Source organism: Manis javanica, chromosome 5 (assembly GCF_040802235.1).
Source record: "Manis javanica isolate MJ-LG chromosome 5, MJ_LKY, whole genome shotgun sequence".
NCBI lineage: Eukaryota > Metazoa > Chordata > Mammalia > Pholidota > Manidae > Manis > Manis javanica.
In genome coordinates, this window is record NC_133160.1 from 129,076,162 (window position 1) to 129,095,501 (window position 19,340).

The following is a 19,340-nucleotide window of genomic DNA, read 5'->3' on the forward strand; positions in this document are numbered from 1 at the left end:
TGTTCTCTGTTATTTATGTGTCTGTTTTGATTTTTTTAGATTTCACATGTAAGTGAAATCATGCAGTATTTCTTTCTCTTACTTCACTTAGCATAATGCTCTCTAGGTCCATGTTGTCCCAAATAGCAAGATTTCATTCTTTTTATGGCAGAGTAATATTCCATTGTGTATATATACCATCTCTTTGTCCATTCATCTATTGATGGACACTTAGGTTACTTCCATATCTTGGCTATTGTAAATAATGCGGCAATAAACATAGGGGTGCATGTACCTTTTCGAACTGGCGGTTTTGTTTTCTTCAGGTAAATTCCCATTAAGTGGAATTACTGGGCCATATGATAGTTCTATTTTTAACTTTTTGAGGAACCTCCATACTGTTCTTCATAGTGGCTGCACTAATATTCCCACCAGTACATGAAGGTTCCTTTTTCTCCACATCCTCGCCAACCCTTGTTTTTTTGATACTTGCCATTCTGACAGGTATGAGGTTATCTGTCATTGTGGTTTCAATGTTCATCTCCCTGATGACTAGTGATGTTGAGTATGTGTCTTTTGGCCAATCTGTATGTCATCTTTTGAAAAATGTCTCTTCAGGTCCTCTGCCCATTTTCTAATTGGATTTTTTGGGGGGGCTAAGTTGTATGGGTTATTAACCCCTCATCAGATAAATCATTGCAAATATCTTCTTCCACTCAGTAGATTGTCTTTTCCTTTTTTTGATGGTTACCTTCACTAAGCAGCTTTTTAGTTTGACGTAGTCCCACTGGTTTATTTTTACTTTTGTGTCCCTTGCCTGAGGAGACATAACCTAGAAAGAAACTGCTAATGCCAGTGTTCCAAGAGTTTACTGCCTATGTTTTCTTCTAGGAGTTTTATAGTTTCAGATCTTATATTTAAGTCTTTAGTCTATTTTAGGTCTTCAATCCATTTTGAGCTTTTTTTGTGTGTATGGTAAAAGACAGTGGTTCAGTTTCATTCTTTGCATGTAGCTGCCAGTTAACCATATTTGAATAACTATTTCAAACTCTGCACTAGCAGAAGCCCATTTCTGCCAGCTACTTGGGAAGATGAAGGAAAAAGACAGGTATTGAGTTTATCTGTTTTGTCTTTATAGCATTCATATGAGAAAAACACTAAGATACCTGGTCTTCTCTCACAAGTAGTGGCAATGTGAGGAAATCCCAGAAAAAAACAAATAAGTAAAAACCAGATATTCCAAATCCATAATGCTATACATTTTTTATGGAGTAATAATTGACCTACATCTCACATGGTTTTCAGAGTCCCAAGCCTGGTGTCATGAACCAGATAAAACAATGGTTAGATCTGAAGCTAAGACAGCGAGCATAACAGGTGCTAGAAGTGGGGTCACAAGTGGGAGAAACAACACTGATCAGTGTCAAAAAAAATGCATATACTATGACTTTTAATTCAAAATTTGCTTAATTATACAAGAAAATGAAAACTATTTTAGATTGTAAATCCTTTTTTCTAATTATAAAAGCATTATCAATAATCATTCACTTAGTTCTTAACGCTGGCCTGGGATGGATTAAACATTGCTTCATGTATCCTTAGATTTAAAAGAAAAAACCATCATTATCACAACCTTAAAATATCTGTATTCTGATTCAGCAGTTCCACTTATAGAAATTAATGCTAAATGTGTTTGTACGGAGGAGTTACAGGTAAATTTTATTCTCAAATTCTTGTATATTTTCTGAAATTTATATAATGAACATGGTTTGCCTTTTTAAATGAGAGGGAAATTAGGACAGTATTCACTACTGGCCTCAAACCAAGAAAACTGAATTTTTTGCTGACCCATCCTGAATCTCATGGTGACCCGCACAGGGATAAGCAGCAAGCAAGTTTTGTCATAAGAGAACAATGACATCAGCACATACTTGACAAAAGAGTTTTGGCTCTCAGCTCTTGAAATCATTTGTTGAACTTTTCGCCCTCAGAACAGAGGAATGGTATTGGCTTTGGACTCAATCTACTATTTTCCACTGGTGAGGCTGCTGCAGGAGGAGCCCTAGGACTTGGGCTCCTTCATGTCCCAAGCAGTAAACCTAGCACTGGGAGATAGTTCATCAAATATGGCCTGGCAAGCAAGAAAAGCCCTGGCAAAGAGAAGCACAATTTATGAGAGCACGAGCAAATGAAGGGAGCCAGTGGAGGAAAGGGTGACAGTTGTACTCCCCAGCCATGCAGACAATATATACAAGCTTAGAAACTGACAGGAAGAGATAAAAGGCAAACTGTATTTTACCTTTGTAATTGGAAAAAAGAATTTACAATCTCAGGTAGTTTTCATTTTCTTGTATAATTAAGCAAATTTTGAGTCAAAAATTTTATTTACAAGTGGTCAGGAAAAGCTAATATGGAAGTTGCTTAATTTAATCCAGTTAGTCAGGTGTACACCCTGTATAATTCTAGGAATCAACTACAGCTACTTCAAGTTGATGATTCAGTGCAGAAAACTAAAGACTATTCCTTTTGGTTTTGCAGGTAAAAAGGGGTCACTATGGAGTTCAAAGGACAGAACTCTTGCCTGGTGACCGGGACAACCTGGCCATTCAGACCCGGGGTGGCCCAGAGAAGCATGAAGTCACTGGCTGGGTGCTGGTGAGTACCAAGAGCTGGCAAGGATTTCATTTTTAGGATTAGACACAGCAGACCTTGTAAAAGGTGCCCAATGTACTGCAGGCCTGAAAGTACTTGCTCTTCTACATTTCTTTGTAACAGCCCTACCACGGGGCTGCTGCTCCTCTTTCAGAGGGAACTAAAAAAAATAGCTGAAGTTTACTGGATACTTTAGAAACACCAACAAGTAAACAAAAACTGGCCCCCGGCCCACTCCCACCAAAAGTATTCAAAGCAAAATCCTCACAGGGAACTAAATGACTCAGGCAGTATTTATTTTAATTACTATGTTATGTTTTACTTGACCTTTGATATTCCTGGATAATACTTGTATCATATACCCTATCAAGGTCTCCCTCGAACTGGTATGTGCACCTGTCCAATTCTTAACCCAAGCACTATGATCAAAAGTTGTCCACGACATGTCCTCTGTGCATAAATCCTCCCAGCAGACCAAATAGGGAGGCCGTGTAAGTCTCCCAGTACAGGATGTGCACATTTCTAGCAGTATCTGTGCTATGAATCTTCCTGGTCACCTTAGGAAACGTATGAAATAATGACCTACCTGAAGCCACTGGAAAAAGAGGACCACCACAGAGGAATTAAAGATCCTTTTTCTTTCACAGGTATCTCCTCTCAGTAAGGAAGATGCTGGAGAATATGAGTGCCATGCATCCAATTCCCAAGGACAGGCTTCAGCATCAGCAAAAATTACAGTGGTTGATGCATTACATGAAATACCAGTGAAAAAAGGTAGGTAATAAATCTCACAGCCATTTAAAAATGATTAGTGCTTTCATTTAATAAAAGAACAGAATCAAGTAGGAAAGTGTCAGACATAGCTCTTAATGAAATTCTGTTAGGAACCTTTGGGGCACTGCATGTGCCATCCAAATGTAGAGCACAGGGCCTAAAAGGACATTTGGATGGTTGATGGAATGCTATGATTATGATTTAGATGCTTTTACCTTATCTTACACGTAAAAGTCAAAATTCAGACTTGCCTGGAATGGCTTTTATTTCCCATAACTTTCTAACTACATGACATTTTTCTTTGGTGTTTCAACTGTTACATTTAATTCCCATTTAAAAGGAAATGATTATAGGCAATTCTGGTCCTTCACTTTTAGCTTTTATAAGAAAAGGCCAGAAAGGAGAGTATATAGCAAGTCCCCAACTCCATTCTGCCTCCGTCCACTTCACTATCAAATACCTCCTCTTAAGCAACCATCACGGTGCTGTGAAAGCAATGCTACTTTACATTTATATAGTTCTATTAGACTTTGGGCTGAATTGGCTTTCCCTTAAGGCAAAAATAAGGACAACATCTACTGTCAGCATCTGTCAAACCACTGCACTGTGCACACCGCCCAGCTGTGGTGTGTACAGACAAAGGAACAAACGAAGATGTGCTTGGTCAGATTCTCTTCAGCCAAGATGCAGGCAGCCTGATGATGAAACAAACACAGTAGCTGAAGAGTCACGACACGGGTTTGAGTCTCAGTTCTGCCACTAATTAGTCCTTCACTTTAAATTTTGAATGAGAGCTGGATGACAAAAGCAAAGTTCTTCAGCACAGACCAACATAGCAAAATGGCCTTTCACACTGACAACTGTATAGCTCAAATTCCAAAGATACTTCCCCATACCATTTATATAGTTACTCACAGATCCTTCATCCCCACATTCTCTTCACATATTTGGAAACACTATCTTAAAATGAGAAAGTTAACCATGTCCTTATAAGCAACTAATTTTCATCTTTTTCTTTTTTTTTAAATAGGTGAAGGTGCTGAGCTATAAACATGCAGAAATGTTAGTCTGCATACTAAAAGTAGTCATGGATAACTACAACCCCTTTCTTGCCTAACAGCCAGTTTCTTTTCATCCAATCTACTAATACTTAGTTATATTCACTGGTTTTACATAGAGAAATACAAAATAAAGATTAACACAACAAGACTATCTACAAATCTTTATTGTCTATTTACAGAAGAAAAGCATGTATATAATCAAGAGAGATAAAAGTTCTTCTTACAATGCAGTACAAATTTGTTGTTTTTTTAAAAAGCCACATCACAGAAACAAGACACAACAGATATTTACAAGTACCTTGTGGAGACTTATAAAAGAACTAAACACTCATCATTCGAGGTGCAATACTCATGGACATAAGTTCCTGAAACAACAGCTTGCACGCATAAGGCATCCGCACCAAAGAAATCTGGGGGGAAAAAAGGGTGATTAGCAAAGCTGTACTGAAGAGAACCTAATACCCTGCCCCAGAAAAGGGGTAAAGACTTGGTGCTGTGGATAAGAGCAGGCTGGCAACACTCATCCTGCTACCACAGATTTTGATGTTCTTTCTCCTAACAGGCTTCGGTTTTTCACCCTTCTCAAAAGGCTTAAGAATAACTTTAAAATTTCCTGTACAAGGCCTTACTATTTCCAAAAGAGAATAACTTCGAGAAACTACCACACTAAAACTTAAACTGGTTTGTAGAAAAATCAAATTATCCTTTTCCTCACTTAAAACTAGGAATCTTATAGAGGCATGCTATCAAAATTGTGAAAATGCCTATCTGTTCCAACACACTGAATCTGCCTGGATAATGAGACCAACATGGTTATGTCCTACACAAGTACCAACTGTCAATAAGGTCTGTACACACCTGGGTTTTATTGCGGCAGCCCCTGCATTCATATGTATGGGTCCTCGTGTTAGCAATAGCCATTATTCCACACAGATTGCAAACATGAACCTGGTAAGGATCTGATGCCTCAAACAATCTTTCCCTTAGAAACTGGGCTGCTCCATGGGCAATCTGACAATCCCGTTCCATTTCTCCAAAACGCAGGCCACCATCTCTGTTAAGGGAAAAACAACAGGTTTTAGGTTTGCTATTAACAATACCATCTTAACTAATGGCAAAGGTAAGGAATGACAGCAGTGAAGAGTGGGAAGTAGGCTCTGATCTGTATACCCTAGCAATCTCTACATGGAGTTGGGGGAGAAGTCTACCAACCAGTTAATGTGCATTAGAAAGTCCCAAGTAGAAAGAACACATTAGATTCTCAAGTACAGCATATAATTTTCCTCATAAAATACAATGTAGCATAGAGTCTCATCATGCTATCACTTAATTAGAATTCAACTTTATGTTCAAAAATGAATTTAAGAAGTCAATCCAATAAAGCAGCTTCTCCATGAATGAGTCTCCCCAGTAATGAAGCCTAAAATGATAGATGCATACCAGCGAAAGTAATGGAAGAACAGGGGAATGATCACAGGTTTCCCCAGTAGTGGGTGAAATGCACTGTTCAGATGTCAAGCAAGCAGAGAGTGATGGTTTCCTTAACATTCTTAAAAATCAATCCATTTCTAATTACCAAAAAAAAAAAAAAAACAACAAAACCACATCATTGTTTAACTGGAGAGGATGCCAAACAGCCAGCTCATTTTATTCTGAAAACTGGTAAATAAAGGGACAGAATCAAAGATTTACCCTGCCTTTACTATATGAACTATGTCATCAGGTAACCAGTTGAGGAAACCATGTTTCTCTCTCTAGAAGTATTTCAGTTAATAAGTGAAGAAGGAATGAAAAAATTAGAATTTCTGTCCCTACTTAATTAGGGGTATCAGGTAATGATCATTAATAGCTGCTAAAATCATGAACGAAACCACCAGGTATTAGAAGTACACAATACCACCTATGAAGTATTACCACAAAAGAGCACCAACCCTTCATCTCATCAAGGCTCTAGAGCTAAATAGCTATTTACAAGAAAAACGGGAATGTAGAGCCCAAGGATACAATCAGCAAAATACAGACTGTGAGAAATCCTCTAGGTCAAACCACCCAGTTTCTTCAACAAACTGCAAGGAAAAAAGTTGGAGGATAGATTTTTTTTTAAATTAAGAGACCTATCAATCAATTGCAAAGCATGAACCTTATTTGTAACCCGATTAAACCAACAAATCATCCAAAAAATTATGTAATCATTAGGAAAATGTCAACACTGGGTATTTAATAATATTGAGGTGCGGTGGTTAATAATATGAACACCACATTTGTTTCTTTCACTGTGTAAGCATCTACAGTTATAGCTGCAAAAGTAAATGAATGACACTGTTGGCACTTAAATCAAGGCAGTGAACAAACTACTAGCAGTCATTCTCCACTGTGTGAAGGGGGTAGAGTTTTACTTAAAATGTCATTAATTAAACAGGAAAAATGATTAGTTTTATTAAACCCTGACCTTGAGTACACATTTCAAATACTCTAGGACAAAATACTAAGTTCTCATCAAGCATTTCTCCTGTAGATGAGGATGGTGGGCCTGAAGAAAAGCACTCGCACAATTCTTAACTACTCACTTTTATCATGGTGCATCTCTAATTCTGAAAAAAGGCTGACACCAATTATGTTAATTCACCAACACTAACACCAACTATTTTAATTCAGACTTAAGATATTTGGCAGACTTTTTTTGAAAATGAACAAAGTGAACCTTTCACTTCAAAGAAAACAAGTATTTGTTAGAAATTATGAAAATCAACTTTCAATAAAAAATCAGCATCTTAGAAAATGTATCCAACACAACAGCTTTGATAGCTTCCTACAGACTTTTCTGATGACACTGGTGGTGGTATTCATAAATGTACATGGTTTTTTTTTTGATGTAATGAAATTTAAAAATATGCATAACTCAGTGAACCAATAGTTTCCAAATGACCAGCTGTGAGTCTACAAAATTAGGCCTATGTGAAAGATACATTCAAACTGGAAGACAGGCCAATGGATTTTAATATAATAAATATAAAAGATTCACTGATATGGTTGCAGATCCGACATCAGAACTAATCTTTAACAAACTACAACTTGTTATTTTGGTGTAGCATCAAAAAAGAATATCCACAACCACCTGAAAAAGTTATTAGAATACTCTTCCCTATCCCAACCACGTATCTGTGTGAGGTCAGACTTTCCTCATATACTTAAATATAAAAATAAAATGCTGTCACATCCAGAGCCTGCCTCTTCCTCTCTGCCTGGGTCACCCTGGCCATGACTTCCCTGCACTATGCCAGGAATTCACTGCTGACCCAGAGTCGGCTACCAACTCAGATTTCACCATTGTCCTACAATCAATCAATAACCTAGAGTCAGCCACTGACCTAGAGTCAAACACTGCCCTAGAGTCGGACAATAACCTACAGTCAAACACTGCCCTAGAGTGAGTCAGACAATAACCTAGAGCCAAACACTGCCCTAGAGTGAGTCGGACAATAACCTAGAGCCAAACACTGCCCTAGAGTCAGACAATAACCAGAGTCAAATAACCAGACAATAACCTACAGTCAAATACTGCACTAGAGTCAGACAATAACCTAGAGTCAAACTCTGCCCCAGATTTGGCCACTGGCCTAGAGTCAGCCATTGATCTAGAGTTGGCCGGTGATGTCAAGTCGGCCCCTGCCCTTGAACTCATTCATAATGTAGAATCGACCACTGACAGGTATTCTGGAAAACAGCCTTTCGAATTGTCTACTCACGTGTAATCAAACACCAGCTGCTTTGAGGAACAAGCCACTGAGGCCACAAGCGATGTCACTGCTGCTCATTCTGAAGAGTTCATGACTAGAGCACCAGATGAGCCCAGCAACTCCATGGGGAGCAATGAGTTTGTCCCAGTGTTTGTTTAAAGTGAAGCATATTTTCCATTAGCTGTGACCATCACTCTGCTAACGACAACTCTCTCAAAGAGGATTCTGTGCTCCTGAACAAGCCTACCATTCCATGTTAGGAGACTGAATAGTTGTCAAAGACTACTGGACATATGATGTCCCCAGCTGAGGATGAAGAGAGTGGCAGCAATTAACCCAGATGGAGGAGAGGCCTTTCTTAACCATGACTTGTTTAACGTGAATTCAGTAAATGTTCACTTGAGTTGAAAAAAAAAAACTGTAATGAAATGAATGCAGAAGCAAACATAAGATTCCAGCTGTCTTCTAGTAAACTAGCTCATTAGGAAGATTTGCAAAAAGGTAAACCAATGGCACTCATCACTATATTTATTTGGAAAATATATTTTTCATTAAAATGTTATGCTAATGTGTGATGGGTTTCTGTTATTTTCTAACAAATTAATAAATATTTTAAATATTTCTCAGTTGTAATTTGATTGAGTATCAATAGATACCATTCACATAACAGTTCTTTGGGGTTCTGGAATCAAGAAATTTGAGAACCACTCTTATATGCTGAAATATTTACAGAAGAAATTAAATGATGTCTAAACTTTGCTTAAAAATAATCGGGTTGGTAGGAATGGGGAGATGGATATAACAAGATTGGCCATGAGTTGATAATTATTGAAGGATAACAAGCACAGAGGGCTTCATTATGCCATTATCCCCTATTTTTATATGCTTGACATTTTTTATTAAAAAAGGCTAGTAAAAATGATGACGCAGCAGCTCTTACCGAGATCTACCCTCCATGGGCTGTCTATTAAGGATCTGAATAGGCCCTCGAGCACGAGAATGAATCTTATCATCCACCATATGCTTCAAACGCTGGTAATAAGTGGGACCAATAAAAATTTGTGATGTGATTTTTCGACCAGTGAACCCATTGTACAGAACCTGAAACAGATTGTGAAGCACAGACGTAAAAATATTAAACAAGTTCAAACGATGTATGTGAATATACTGTGCATAAATACCCATTTATATAAAAATCAAAACAGACAAAACTAATCTATACATATTGTTAGAAGTCAAGAGAGTGGTTACCTTGTGGTAGGCATGGGAAGGAAGTGCCTGGAAGGGGACACAGGAGGGGGCATCTAGGCATAAAAGGGTTCTAGTAATTTTCAAGATGTGGGTGCCAGTCACAAAGGGGTGTTCACTTTGTGAAAATCCATCAGGCTGCACATTTGTGATTTGTGCACATGTGTTACAGTTCAATGAAAGGATTTTTTAAGAATGAAACTACATACATACAAAAAAAAATACACATAACAAATTACCAATTCAAGAGCAAACATACCTCATTTCCTCTGAGATGGTAGCCATAATCAGATAAAAGATTAGAAATCTTCTGCACATTAACAGCATCATTAAATGGAGTTGCATCACCAATTTCACCCTTGTTAGCTGATACCTTTAAAAAAAAGTAGTCTCTAAAAGGCTGCTTTCTTCTGTCTCCCCTTAGAAATCTATATTAATTAAAATATATTCAATAAAAAAAATTCTTCCTATAGAGGGAAGATTTTGAACTTAAGAACCTATGTCATGGAAAGCTGTAATATAAAGTTCATTTTGTTAATATCTTACATGAAATATTTATAACAAGCTAATTAGCTAAAAAATAAACACAATTCAATTAAAAGCCTTCATTTAGGAAGCTATCCATGGGACCAGATACAAAAAATAATGAGACTCTAAAATACTACCTACGGCTCAAGGAAAATGACATTTTAATGCCCTAAAATGAAGCCATCCATGTGTTAGGCTGGATACTTAAAGACAGAAAAGCTACACTGAAAGATGCATGCACAGCTAGTAACAGCTATGAGATGATTAAGTCCACACTGAAGTAACCATCAATGGATTGACTCTTCATCTCTAGAAAAGAACAACCCAAAAAGATCAACACATATGGTATGTGAAGGTTGGATATGTGATATTTTACAAAAATTCAGACTTAGCCATAAATTTGCAAATATTTAAAAAAAAAAAAAAAGGTAAAATCATAACCAATTTAAAGGCAAGAAAATAAGTAAGCTTCATACTAGCTTTTTCTAAAGTTCCCTGGCTCAAATATGAAAGAAATCACATATCATCATTTTGGAAGAAACACCGATTGGAACATTTATTTTTAAAGGAAATTGCTTACCTTCCCTTGAAGACATTCAATCAAGTGACCAATAGTCATACGAGAGGGGATGGCATGGGGATTTATGATGATATCAGGGGTGATACCTTCACACGTAAAAGGCATATCCTATAAAGGAATTTTTCAAAAGAGACTCTTAAACTTAAAATCTCTTAGCTATGGAACTAGATCTGATCACCCTCTGAATTTTTCTATGTTCTAAATTTAGCTCAGTAAGGTATGTTCATATACTTAACACCAAAATTAAAAAGTTAAGACTTTAAATTTTCATTTAATAAAGTGTTCAAAAAAACTTAAGAGTTAGAGATGAAGGATATAAAAGACACCTACCTCTTGTCTATACTGAATGCCACAAGTACCCTTCTGACCATGCCGACTAGCAAATTTGTCTCCAATCTGTGGAATTCTAACAGAGCGTACCTGAATTCATATAAAAATAGGTTAGTTAAGTCAATCTGGTTTACTTTTTATAAACAGTAGTATGACAAAGCTATACTCACCCTTATTTTACAAAACTTATATCCTTCCTGGTTGAGAGTTACCATAACCTGATCCACAATGCCCGTCTCACTAGTTCTGAGAAAAGTGCTACAGTCTCTCTTGGTATAGCGTCTGTTAGTGCCCTCCAATTCATCTTCATTTTCCGGCAAGGTGACTGTTTTGCCTATAATAACATCATCTCCTGAAACACGAACTCCAGGAGCTATCAAACCATCATCATCCAGCTTGTCATAAATGGCATGCCTCATACCTGCAAGGAAACAGACATGAAATTTTCTTAAAGTGTCACATAATCCCTCAAAAAGATTAAAAATGAAATATATAAATCAGCTCCAAATCTGAGTTCATAGGCATCTCTAATACCATGAACCACATGTAGTAATAACAAAATGCCCTTATTCCAAATATTACAAACTCTTCGAACTCCATAAAAAAGCAATGAACTGAGCACTGGAAAATCAGCTTCTTCATTCGCTGGGTGACTTTGGATAAGTGTGCTGCCATCTTCTGATCTCTACATTGCATGAGAAAGAGTACAGATGCCCTCTATACACATCCTTCCACAGAAATTGTGAGTTTCATCTTATGTAATCTTAACTCTACTGGATATCAATTCACTACTATATAGAACCATCCGCAGGAAACAGAGTAATAGAAAGATGCCCAAGGAAACAAAACACATTTTATTTCATGCAACACTATTAGAACTCAAAACTATAGCAAAGATACCCCATTTCTCTGGGACATTCCATCCATCCCACTGTATACAGTTTTTAAGTATCTGTGAAAATAATAACAACCGGAAAATAAGTTTGAGTTTTTTAGAAGAAACAAAAAATGCTAGGTATTCTCTCATCATCTATTTGTTCGATGCATACAAACACTGTGGCTAGGCAAATATTATGGTCACACCACACTGTGAAGTTCCCATGCAAATATATAAACTGAGGGATAGTATGAGCAAGAATGAGGCTGAGGTGTGTCCCATGAAATTATACAACCTCTTTGATTTCCTAAATACCCTCCTCAGTGCAGGGCCTACCAGGATGGAGCGACTCTAACAAGCCCACTCCAAGGTGCAAAGACTTTTACAAACACACATTTTCTTAAATGTGTGCTCTATGAATGACATGAAAACATATCCCACATGGCAAAGAAAGGAGAGAGTTGGGGAAGGACAAAACCCAGAAAAATTAATCAGGAAAATCATGGCAAGTTAACTTTGAATTCTATTCTAAATGGCAGTTTCACTTACCCTGGCATGTTTCACGTGTAGGCTTCTCAAAAACTTCTTCTTGATCAAATCCTTTTTTAGACTCCTGTTCTTTGTATGATCGATAAAAAACAGACCTAAAAACACATGGTTCTAAAGGTGACTTCTATTTCCCTTAATAATAGGGCTTAGAATATACCAATAATTTTTACTTAACTGATATTTGGATAACAATTTAAAACATGAATTTGAGACAAGAGTTAACTGTATTAAGGGTCAAAGTTAATTCTTAATTGCTATTGCATGGGCCACACATGTAGTGTCTGGCCATAACCTTACCACAGCTGGGATTATATGAGAGAACAGGAAGGACCTAAGGTCACTGAGTCCAGCCTGCTCCCAAAACAAGATGCCCTTCCATAATAACCCTCACAGATCGTCATGCAGGATCCACACCAACATTTCTATTGAGAAGTTTTTGGTATTAAGCTATCATGTCCACCCTCTGGTCCTATGGCTATCTTCTGAAACTACACAGAAAATTTTTTTAAAAATCCATCCTCTCTACTACCAAATTCCCAGTATTTAACCAGTCTTCATATGCCATGGATATAAGACAGTCAATAAAATAATCAAATTGAAGCAAAATAGAAAAAAGATTTAAAAACACACTATGATTTTGACAGTAGTTATTTATGAGTCCTAAGATCATAGGTTTCTTTTTATTCCTAGACGTTTCTGTATTATTTAAATGCAAACATGCATTTGTTTACCAAAAGAAAATTTTTTTAGTATTAGCATCTAAAAATCCTGAGATATAAGCACATTATCTTCAGTTCATAACCATCATCCAGGCCTTCTGCTTTCTGGAGCAGGGCACTGATTTCACCACTAAACTCTACCCAGGCATCTATTCAACAGCATGTGCCTACCAGACATCCACAGAGCTCTATGAATGGAAGCAAAAGACTAAGTATCTTAGCAGAAAAGTTTCCCTGCTGTCAGATCAAAATTTCTTCCAGCCTGACCTTCAAAACCACCAATAAGTTTGGACACTTTTTGTGCCCAAAGTCAAATGTGTTTTTAAAGAACTTTTTGATTAAAATAATAGTATTTCCACTGTATTTTATAAATAGCTGACCTGAAAAAGCCTCGATCTACAGCTGAGCGGTTCATGATAACAGAGTCTTCTTGATTATAGCCAGTGTATGATGCAATGGCCACAATTGAGTTGATACCTGTAGTGTATTTAAAAGCATACATTAAATCATCATCTGGGAAACAAAAATGAATCCTTTTTTTCTATCAATTGTATGTAATCATATTTGTTGCAGACTTCTTTGTCATGGTAATTGTCAAAGTCTACTCTCCATGGAATAGTAACTGTGATGCAACTACTTTGATGGCTTAAAATCTAATAAAAGCAAATCTTAAGAGGTCATTCCCAGTACATCCATTCTTATAACCAGATACACATTCAAGTGATTCCCAAAACAGGTTTCATTATTCTCACAGCAACACTATGCCGTAAATAGGTAAATGTTATTATGCTCATCATCAGAAAGAGCTAATTAGATCATTTATCCATAATCCCAAAGTTAATAAGCAATAGGCTCAAGCCCTAGCTCCTTGTCTCCTAATTTCTAGTTTTAGGTTTGAGCCTGGTACTACTCTGTTCCTTTCTCCAGCCCTGCTTTGCTCCTAGATCCTCTGCCTATGCCACCAGAAAAGTGGTGTTATCCTCCCCACCACAATCTTATTGGTATCTGCTGCTGCCAAAACTACTTTTGATGAGTCTGTAAAGAAAAGAGTAAGTATTAAAGAAGAAAAAAATTTTAAAATATACTACAGTAGATTGTAATAAGAAATAATTAGTGAATGTAGATGGGGTTTCAATTAACATAATTCAGACATATGTGAATCATCAGATTTTCCAAAAATAAAAATACACTCTACTCTAAAGGTATAGTTAACACAATATTTTATGTTTAAATATTTCAAATGCAGAGTAAAAACTATGACAACAGAATACAAAAGAACCAAGATCTGGATGATTGAAAGTTTTGGTTATCTCAATTCTGAATAAATAGTTTATTTACTCCCTTAAAGCTAAATTCAATTTTCAAAAACCCACCCTGCATGGGAAGACACACCACCCACTTACTCTTTATGGGTACAGTAGGGGTGCAATAGTTTCAACAAACAGAGTGCAGGTAAGGGGCAGCAGAGAGCTGCAGGCCTGGGACACTGAAGACACAACTCCTCCAATAATTCCCAACCCAATGTAGGAACAGATCTGGAGAAAGAGATACACGCAAAGGGCAGCCCCTCCTCCCTGACAACTATATTTGCTCATTAAAAGCTCTGGCTACTATGCCACGGAAAGCTTTCTACTGACTATTTTAAACTTAACTAGCCCAAGGCAGCTGATTCCAGAGTTTGTTTTTAACTTAAATTCATTCATAAAAATTTAAAAAGCAAATTCACACAAAAGCTTTTACTTCCAACTCTTCTTGAAAAATCAGATCAGGCATCACTGGGTTTGCATATGCACATCCTCATCATGGCTGAAGCTGAGTAGGGCTAACCCCAGTAGAAAGGTAAACCTCTCCAGCTCACCAACTAGTCATCAGTCCTGCCAAGAGGCTGCAAGCCCTGTTTCACAGGAAACACTAAATGCTTTGTGCTGACATGACCTTCACTGCTGTCAAAGGAAGAAAGATCGCTGCAACAAGAGGGCATTTGTTGTTCCGAGCACCTTGATGGGTTTGTGTATTTAAAATTGGAGCAGAAAAAGCTAAAACAGTCGGCTTGGGGAAGGGGCTATGAAGTCCTCCAAGAGTAGGGCAGTGTCAGGATAGCTGAGCCCTTCCTGAGAAGAGCCAGGGATAAAGCCTCCGGTAGCAAGCAGCCAAGAAAGGTCCTCAGGGATCAGAAAAGTCAGAGTCCCCCCTCATGTGTGCAATGAAAACACCTCAGGAAATCTAAATGAACTCCTCTAAAAAATCTTTAGTAACATCCACCTTGGTCACCATCCTCTCATGCGGATTCTTTGGGAAAACTAGAAGAATTCTAAGTTTCACACATGATCAAGCAGCATAATGAGGAAAAAGTATGTAAAATGCAGGATCCTGAAGGCAGGGAGTGGGGATCTGAAAAGGGTGGAGAATTCACAGAAATGTCAGGGTTTGGGAGAGTGAAGTGATGTGACCCTACTACTAAGCCAATAGTAGGACATTATGTGACATCTGTGACACATGGAACAGGCAAGACTTCCCTAGCATGTCCTCCCATTTCAGTGGAGCACTGCCTATGGCCCCCTCTTCTCCAGGTGACACAGCCTGTAAGTGCTCAACTGTCTTGACCCTTGTGATGCTTTCCAGCCACTGGTGTGACAATCCTTGGCTCACTCACATATGTTACATCTACTATAGCCCAGGAGGCAAATGCTCACCCTACATCCTTTACCCAAGGTATCTGGGTAAAACTGAGAAATTAGCTAAACTTAGCTAAAAACAGTAATCTTCTGAATTATGTTTCTAGTATTTCCATCAAATAAAGAAGCAACGTAGTAAAGAGGAAAGAGCATCAGAAGGGGAGATTAGGGGAAAGGCCTACATCTGGTCATAAAGGAAAAAACAGACCAGAGTTTAACTTCCAGATAAATATTTCTTATGTTGTATAACTTTGCACAAATAACCTATCTGATCCTGTCTCCACATTTGTTAAACAGATATAATACAACCACCACTATCACTAATCAGCTAACATTTATTCCTCATTAAAGCTAGGCATTAGCCCTGAGTTTTAAGTAGATTTAACCATTTAATCATCACAAAAGTTTATGAAGTAGTTAGTGGCATTTCACAGGTGAAGAAACATTACAGACCTTTAATGATGCTTAGAAATAACATACGTAAAGCACGTTGAATGAGTATCACAGAAACTGAATGCCCAATGAACATCATTAATACTTTGTTAAAAATATCTGTGAGCTACCCATTTCAACAAACAAAAAGCAAATAATCCAATTAAAAAATGGGCAGAGGAGCTGAACAGACAGTTCACCAAAGAAGAAATTCAGATGGCCAACAGATAAATGAAAAGATGCTCCACATCACTAGTCAACAGAGAAATGCAAATTAAAACCACAATGAGATATCACCTCACACCAGTAAGGATCGCCACCATCCAAAAGACAAACAACAACAAATGTTGGCGAGGTTGTGGAGAAAGGGTAACCCTTCTACACTGCTGGTGGGAATGTAAATTAGTTCAACCATTGGGGAAAGCAGTAGGGAGGTTCCTCAAAAAGCTCAAAATGAAAATGCCATTTGACCCAGGAATTCCACTTCTAGGAATTTACCCTAAGAATGCAGCAGCCCAGTTTGAAAAAGACAGATGCACCCCTATGTTTATTGCAACACTATTTACAATAGCCAAGAAATGGAAGCAACCTAGGTGTCCATCAGTAGATGAATGGATAAAGAAGATGTGGTACATATACACAATGGAATATTATTCAGCTATAAGAAGAAAACAAATCCTACCATTTGCAACAACATGGATGGAGCTAGAAGGTATTATGCTCAGTGAAATAAGCCAGGCAGAGAAAGACAAGTACCAAATGATTTCACTCATCTGTGGAGTATAAGAACAAAGAAAAAACTATTAGTGTCCTAATTAATTAGTGAAGACCTAATACCCATTCTCCTTAAAGTTTTCCAAAAAGTAGAAGAGGAGGGAATACTTCCAAATTCATTCTATGAGGACAACATCACTCTACTACCAAAACCAGGCAAAGACACCACCAAAAAAGAAAATTATAGACCACTATCCTTGATGAACATAGCTGTAAAAATACTCAATAAAATATTAGAAAACCACATTCAAAAATACATCAAAAGGATCATACATCATGATCAAGTAGGATTCATCCAAGGGATGCAAGGATGGTACAACGTTCAAAAAATCTATCAACATCATCCACCATATCAACAAAAAGGACAAAAACTACATGATCATCTCCATAGATGCCGAAAAAGCATTTGACAAAATTCAACATCCATTCACGATAAAAACTCTCAACAAAATGGGTATAGAAGGCAAGTACTTCAATATAAGAAAGGCCATATATGACAAACCCACAGCCAACATCATACTTAACAGCAAGAAGCGAAAGCTTTTCCTTTAAGATTGGGAACAAGACAAAGATGCCCTCTCCCCCCAGTTATATTCAATGTAGTACTGGAGGTCCTAGCCACGGCAATCAGATCACAAAGAAATAAAAGGCATCCAGAATGGCAAGGAAGAAGTTAAACTCTCCCTGTTTGCAGGTGACATGATATTGTGCATAAAAAAAACCTTAAAGAATCCATTCCAAAACTACTAGATCTAATTCTGCCTAATGCCGGATACAAAATTAATACAGAGAAATCTGTTGCATTCCTACACACTAATGATAAACTAGCAGAAAGAGAAATGAGGAAAACAATTCCATTCATAATTACATCAAAAAGAATAAAATCCCTAGGAATAAAACTAACCAAGGAAGTGAAAGACCTATACTCTGAAAACTACAAGACACTCATGAGAGAAACTGAAGATACCAAAAAATGGAAACACATCCCATGCTCATGCATAGGAAGAATTAATATTGTCAAAATGGTCATCCTGCCTAAAGCAATCTACAGATTCAACGCAATCCCTATCAAAATACCAATAGCATTCTTCAACAAACTAGAGCAAACAGTTCTAACATTTATATGGAACCACAAAAGACTCCGAACAGCCAAAGCAATCCTGAGAAGGAAGAATAAAACAGAGATGGGGGCGGAGCCAGGATGGCAGCATGAGTAGAGCAGCGGAAATCTCCTCCCAAAAGCACATATCTCTATGAAAATATAACAAAGACAACTCTTCCTAAAATAGAGACCAGAGGACACAGGACAACATCCAGGCCACATCCACACCAGTGAGAATCCAGCGCCTCGCGAAGGGGGTAAGATACAAGCCCCAGCCCGGCGGGACCCGAGCACCCCTCCCCCCAGCCCCTGGCGGGTGGAGAGGAGTCAGAGGGATGGAGAGAGAGCCCAGGGCTGCTGAACACCCAGCCCCAGGATTCCGGACCAGAGCGCAGACACAGTGCATGCGTGGGGTCCTGGATACTAGGGAAACAGGGCGGCTGGACCGGTGAGCGGGTGCTTGAGGCTGACGCCGGAGAACAAAGAAACAAGAGCGGGTTTTTTTTGGCGAGTGCTTCTTGGAAGCCTTAAAGGGACAGGGACCCCAATACTAGGGAAACAAGGCAGCAAGACTGGTGAGCGGGTGCCTGAGACCGGCGCCTGAGGACAAAGAAAATTGCGCATTTTTCCCTTTTTGGCGAGTGTTTTTGGAAGCCTTAAAGGGACAGGGACCCCAATACTAGGGAAACAGGGCAGCAAGACCGGTGAGCGGGTACCTGAGACTGGCACCTGAGGACAAAGAAAATCGCGTGTATTTCCCTTTTTTTTTTTTCTCTTTCGTTGTTGCTGTTGTTATTTTGGTTTGGAGAGTGCTTCTGGCAAGTCTTAAAGGGGCAGGACAGGACACTTAGCCCAGAGGCAGGGAATCTGGGGATCTCTGGGCACTCTAACCCCCTGGGCAACAGGGAGCACAGAGGCCCCTTAAGAAGATAAATAGACCCCTGACCACTCACCCTCCAACGGGGCTCCACCATTTTGGAGGAGCAGCCCCAGCCAGGCCATACCCACAGCAACAGCGGAGATAAACTCCATAGCAAACAGGCAGGTAGCTGAAGACCTGTTTGCGCACAGCTGCCAAGCATAAGCCACTAGAGGTCGCTATTCTCCCAGGAGAGGAAGGCCACAAATCAACAAGAAGGGAAGCTCTTCCAGCTGTCACTCGTACCAGCTCTGCAAACTATCTCTATCACCATGAAAAGGCAAAACTACAGGCAAAGATCACAGAGACAACACCTGAGAAGGAGACAGACCTAACCAGTCTTCCTGAAAAAGAATTCAAAATAAAAATCATGAACATGCTGACAGAGATGCAGAGAAAAATGC

The 19,340-nt window shown here is 38.4% G+C and overlaps 2 protein-coding genes across 5 annotated transcripts in view; one reads left to right on the forward strand and one right to left on the reverse strand.

The window, feature by feature from the left end:
- IGFBP7 (insulin like growth factor binding protein 7) overlaps positions 1 to 4,614 on the forward strand; it is a 74,143-nt gene extending 69,529 nt beyond the window's left edge. The window contains exons 3-5 of one of the 2 annotated variants that reach the window (XM_017669183.3): positions 2,518 to 2,634; positions 3,279 to 3,405; positions 4,436 to 4,614. In XM_017669183.3, the coding sequence (XP_017524672.2) occupies positions 2,518 to 2,634; positions 3,279 to 3,405; positions 4,436 to 4,455 (264 nt within the window). In that variant the 3' untranslated portion in view covers positions 4,456 to 4,614. Of the gene's footprint in view, positions 1 to 2,517; positions 2,635 to 3,278; positions 3,406 to 4,435 lie in introns of those variants that run through there. The other variant, XR_012131727.1, reaches the window with a different exon arrangement.
- Positions 4,614 to 19,340, reverse strand: part of POLR2B (RNA polymerase II subunit B) — a 44,546-nt gene continuing 29,819 nt past the window's right edge. For all 3 annotated transcript variants that reach the window (XM_017669184.3, XM_017669185.3, XM_037018721.2), the window contains 9 exons: positions 13,415 to 13,511; positions 12,316 to 12,410; positions 11,060 to 11,310; positions 10,890 to 10,979; positions 10,560 to 10,667; positions 9,711 to 9,824; positions 9,144 to 9,304; positions 5,325 to 5,520; positions 4,614 to 4,876 (listed from right to left, as the gene is read on the reverse strand). In XM_017669184.3, coding sequence (XP_017524673.1) covers positions 4,787 to 4,876; positions 5,325 to 5,520; positions 9,144 to 9,304; positions 9,711 to 9,824; positions 10,560 to 10,667; positions 10,890 to 10,979; positions 11,060 to 11,310; positions 12,316 to 12,410; positions 13,415 to 13,511 — 1,202 coding nt within the window. In that variant the 3' untranslated portion in view covers positions 4,614 to 4,786. The remainder of the gene's footprint in view (positions 4,877 to 5,324; positions 5,521 to 9,143; positions 9,305 to 9,710; positions 9,825 to 10,559; positions 10,668 to 10,889; positions 10,980 to 11,059; positions 11,311 to 12,315; positions 12,411 to 13,414; positions 13,512 to 19,340) is intronic.